The sequence below is a fragment of the Nematolebias whitei genome, chromosome 3, assembly GCF_014905685.2.
Source record: "Nematolebias whitei isolate Nwh7 chromosome 3, NemWhi1, whole genome shotgun sequence".
Classification (NCBI taxonomy): Eukaryota; Metazoa; Chordata; class Actinopteri; order Cyprinodontiformes; family Rivulidae; genus Nematolebias; species Nematolebias whitei.
The window spans coordinates 41,762,633-41,766,198 of NC_056500.1; the positions used below are offsets into that span (position 1 = coordinate 41,762,633).

Genomic DNA, 3,566 nt, shown 5'->3' on the forward strand with positions numbered 1-3,566 from the left:
TTTGATACATTGTGCCAAAAATACAGGGGGGTGGGGGGGGGGCTTTAAAAGACAATATTTTTATCCATACAGTAATTATTTTGTTTAAAAGACACAAAAAAATTTTTGTCATTTGCATGATGAAGTTACTTCATCAGACACTGACAACATTTGTACAAAATTACCAAGTGCTGCAAACAACAAATAAATAAATTAAACAAAAAGCAAATAATTTGTACTTTTTTTAGATAGTTTTACCTTTTTAAAATACAGTGCTTTGTTGTTTTAAGAACATTTTCTTCTTGTGAAACTATAACAGTTTAAATTTATATTTAAGTTGAGCTTTTGCGTTTTGAAGGAGATAACAAAACTAAACGCTACCAGCAAGACAAATGGTGCTGGCAGACTGACATTTTGTTGGTTTTGGTCTCTTAATGGGATCTGCTGACAAAAACAAAGATAACTTTTTGTTTCTCCTAATATTTTCAGGTAGATTGCAATAAAAACAAGAAGTCACCACATAAATATTTAAAAAATTGTTAGTTTTTGTGCCACATTTTGTTTCAGACACAAACACACACATAATAAATATAAACCTCAAAGCGGGGTCATTTTAAGGCTGTTTAGATCAATTTTCATCTCATTTTCTACTTCTGTTTCTGCGCTCATCACAGGGTTATCATACGCTGCTATGTGTCCATTTCTTGAACTTTCCACACACTCTTGTGCTTCCTGTTCTTGATCATGTGCAACTTGGCAGCACTTGCAGCAGCAGCAGCATTTGGTGGCGATAACATCGACCACTTTATCCCAGGGAGCCAGGGAATGGGCCCACAGGGGCAGAAAGTCCCAGGTTCGCAGCGCTGCAGGCAGGCACCCTGGTTTTCGTTTCTGCAGCACATTAATCACTATGATGACGATTAACACGACTAGTAGAGGAACACCAACACCCACCAGTACCTGCCAACCAGCCAGGGACAGGCTGAAGACTAAGAGTGGTAAGAAGAAGAAGCAGCTGATGATGTAGACAGCAGCAAACCAGCGGTAAGAGGCCGTGATGTTCCCCAGACTTTTAGCCAGCCTGATGGGGAGGCGGGTGAAGGGGATGGGATACCACAGAATGATGCCAGAGATGTTGAACAGGAAGTGGACTAGAGCAATCTGAGGGAAACAATAGAAATTGGTTTTATTTACACTGAACAAAAGTATAAATGCAAAACTTTTGTTTTTGCTTTCATTTTTCACGAGCTGAATTTCCTGGTACCACCTACCGAGTAAAAACAAACCAGCTAAATGAAATAAGTAATTAAGTAGCCTTTGGCGATCAACAGGAAGTGCTGTATTCCAAGAAATGAGGATCTGTGTGGTGTTCATTTCCAATCTGGTAAGTTTGATTCTTAATTTTTGAGAGAGAAAATTGTAAAATAATGAACATATTTTATATTTCCTATATTATATTTCTTTCTTGGAGGCATGGTGGCGCATTTGGTAGAGCTGCCGCCTCTGAATCTTGGCCGGGGGTGGAGTTTGAATGTTAAATGGGAATGGTAAATGGACTGTACTTATATAGTGCCTTTCTATCATGTCAAGCTACTCAAAGCGCTTTACATTACAATCTGTGCCCTCATTTACCCATTCACACAGCACTCTACTAGATCTCTACAAAACTTATTGAACAAATCATTCTAAAGAGTCTAATCAGTGCTTTATCACATTCATACACCGATGGGACACATATCGGAGGCAATGAGGGGTTAAGTATCTTGTCCAGGGACACTTCAGAATGTGGCTGCTGGTGAAATCGAAACCCCAACTCTCGCATTGGAGGACGACTGCTCTAACCACTCAGCCACAGCCGTGCATGCGTGGGTTTTCTCCGGGTACGCCAGTTTCCTCCCACAGACCAAAAACATGCATGTTAGGCTGATTGGTGACTCTAAATTGTCCCTGGATGGGAGTGAGAGAGTGAATGGTTGTTTGCCTCGTTTGTCTCTATGTGTCCCTGTGATGGACTGGAGATCTGTCCAGGGTGTTCCCCGCCTCTCGCACAGTGACTTCTAGATATGGGCATGAGTTACCCCGCAACCCAAAAAGGAAGAACCGGGTAAAAGATAATGAATGGATGGATATATTTCTGGTGACTTGTAGACCTTCAGTGACTCTTTGGTGAACAAAGCCAGAGATTCTATCAGATCCTCTCAAATATTATTGAAACCAATGTTTATCCAGAATGTTGGGACGCTCTTCCTGGAGAGCTTTAACCACATCCCAGCTGAGGTGGGAGACATTGATGCCGAGTGGGCCATGTTCCGTGCCTCAATTATTGAAGTGACTGCTTTGAGCTGTGACTGCAAGGTTGTCGGTGCTTCTAGCGGTGGCCATCCTCGAACTCAGTGGTGGGCACCACAGAGTTGTGGTATTCACCATTAGGGAAGCTATCAAGCTGAAAAAGGAGTCTTATCAGTCCTTGTTGACTGGTGGGACTCCAGAGGCAAGTGAAGAGTACCGGGCCAAGTGGTCTGCAGCCTTGGCTGTTGCTGAGGCAAAAGCTCGGATGTGGGAGGAGTTAAGTGAGGCCTTGGATAGAGACTCTCGGTCAGCTCCGAAGAGATTCTTGCAAATCATCTGGTGGCTGAGGAGGGTAAAGCAGCTCTTTACTAACACTGTGTTCAGTGAAGGTGGTGTGCTGTTGATCTCAACCAGTGATGTCATCGGGAGGCCGAAGGAATACTTCTTGGACCTTCTCAATCCCACCGGCATGTCTTCCATGGATGAAACGGAGTCAGGGGACTTTGGGGTTGGTTTGTTCATAACCATGGCTGAGGACGCCAATGTAGTTAAAAAGTTCTGGAGCAGCAGGGCTCCGGGAGTGGATGAGATTTGCCATGATTTCCTTAAGGCTCTGGATGTTGTGCAGCTGTCTTGGTTGACATACCTTTGCAACAGCGCGTGGGCATCGGGAGCAGTGCCACTGGATTGGTAGACTGGGGTGGTGGTTCCCCTCTTCAAAAAGGGGGACTTGACAGTGTCCCAATTATAGGGGCATAACTCTCCTTAGCCTTCCTGGTAAAGTCTATTCGGGGTTACTGGAGAAGCAAGTCTGATCGTTGGTCGAACCTCAGATCCAGGAGGAACAATGTGGGTTACGTCCTGGCCGTGGAACACTGGACAAGCTCTTTACCCTCACTAGGATCCTGGAGGGGTCATGGGAGTTTGCCCATTCAGTCTGCATGTGTTTTGTGGACTTGGAGAAGACATTCAACCGTGTTCCTCAAGGTACACTGTGTGGGGAGCTCTGTGAGTATGGGAATGGGGGCCCGTTACTACGAGCTGTTTGGTACAACTTTACAAACGGCCCCTTAGTATCCTTCCAGAAGAGCTGGAAGAGGTGGCTGGGGAAAGAGAGGTCTTGGCCTCCCCACTCAAACTGCTGCCCCCACGACCTGACTTCCAACCAAGCGGAAGAATGTATGCAAGTATGTATATATGCAAGTATGTATGTATGCAAGTATGTGTGTATGCAAGTATGTATGTATGCAAGTATGTATGTATGTATGTATGTATGTATGTATGTATGTATGTATGTA

The 3,566-nt window shown here is 44.2% G+C and overlaps 1 protein-coding gene across 1 annotated transcript in view; it reads right to left on the bottom strand.

The window, feature by feature from the left end:
• Positions 1-372: 372 nt before the first annotated feature.
• slc34a2a (solute carrier family 34 member 2a) overlaps positions 373-3,566 on the bottom strand; it is a 13,632-nt gene continuing 10,438 nt past the window's right edge. The window contains exon 13 of the mRNA XM_037674975.1: positions 373-1,140. Coding sequence (XP_037530903.1) covers positions 577-1,140 — 564 coding nt within the window. The 3' untranslated portion in view covers positions 373-576. The remainder of the gene's footprint in view (positions 1,141-3,566) is intronic.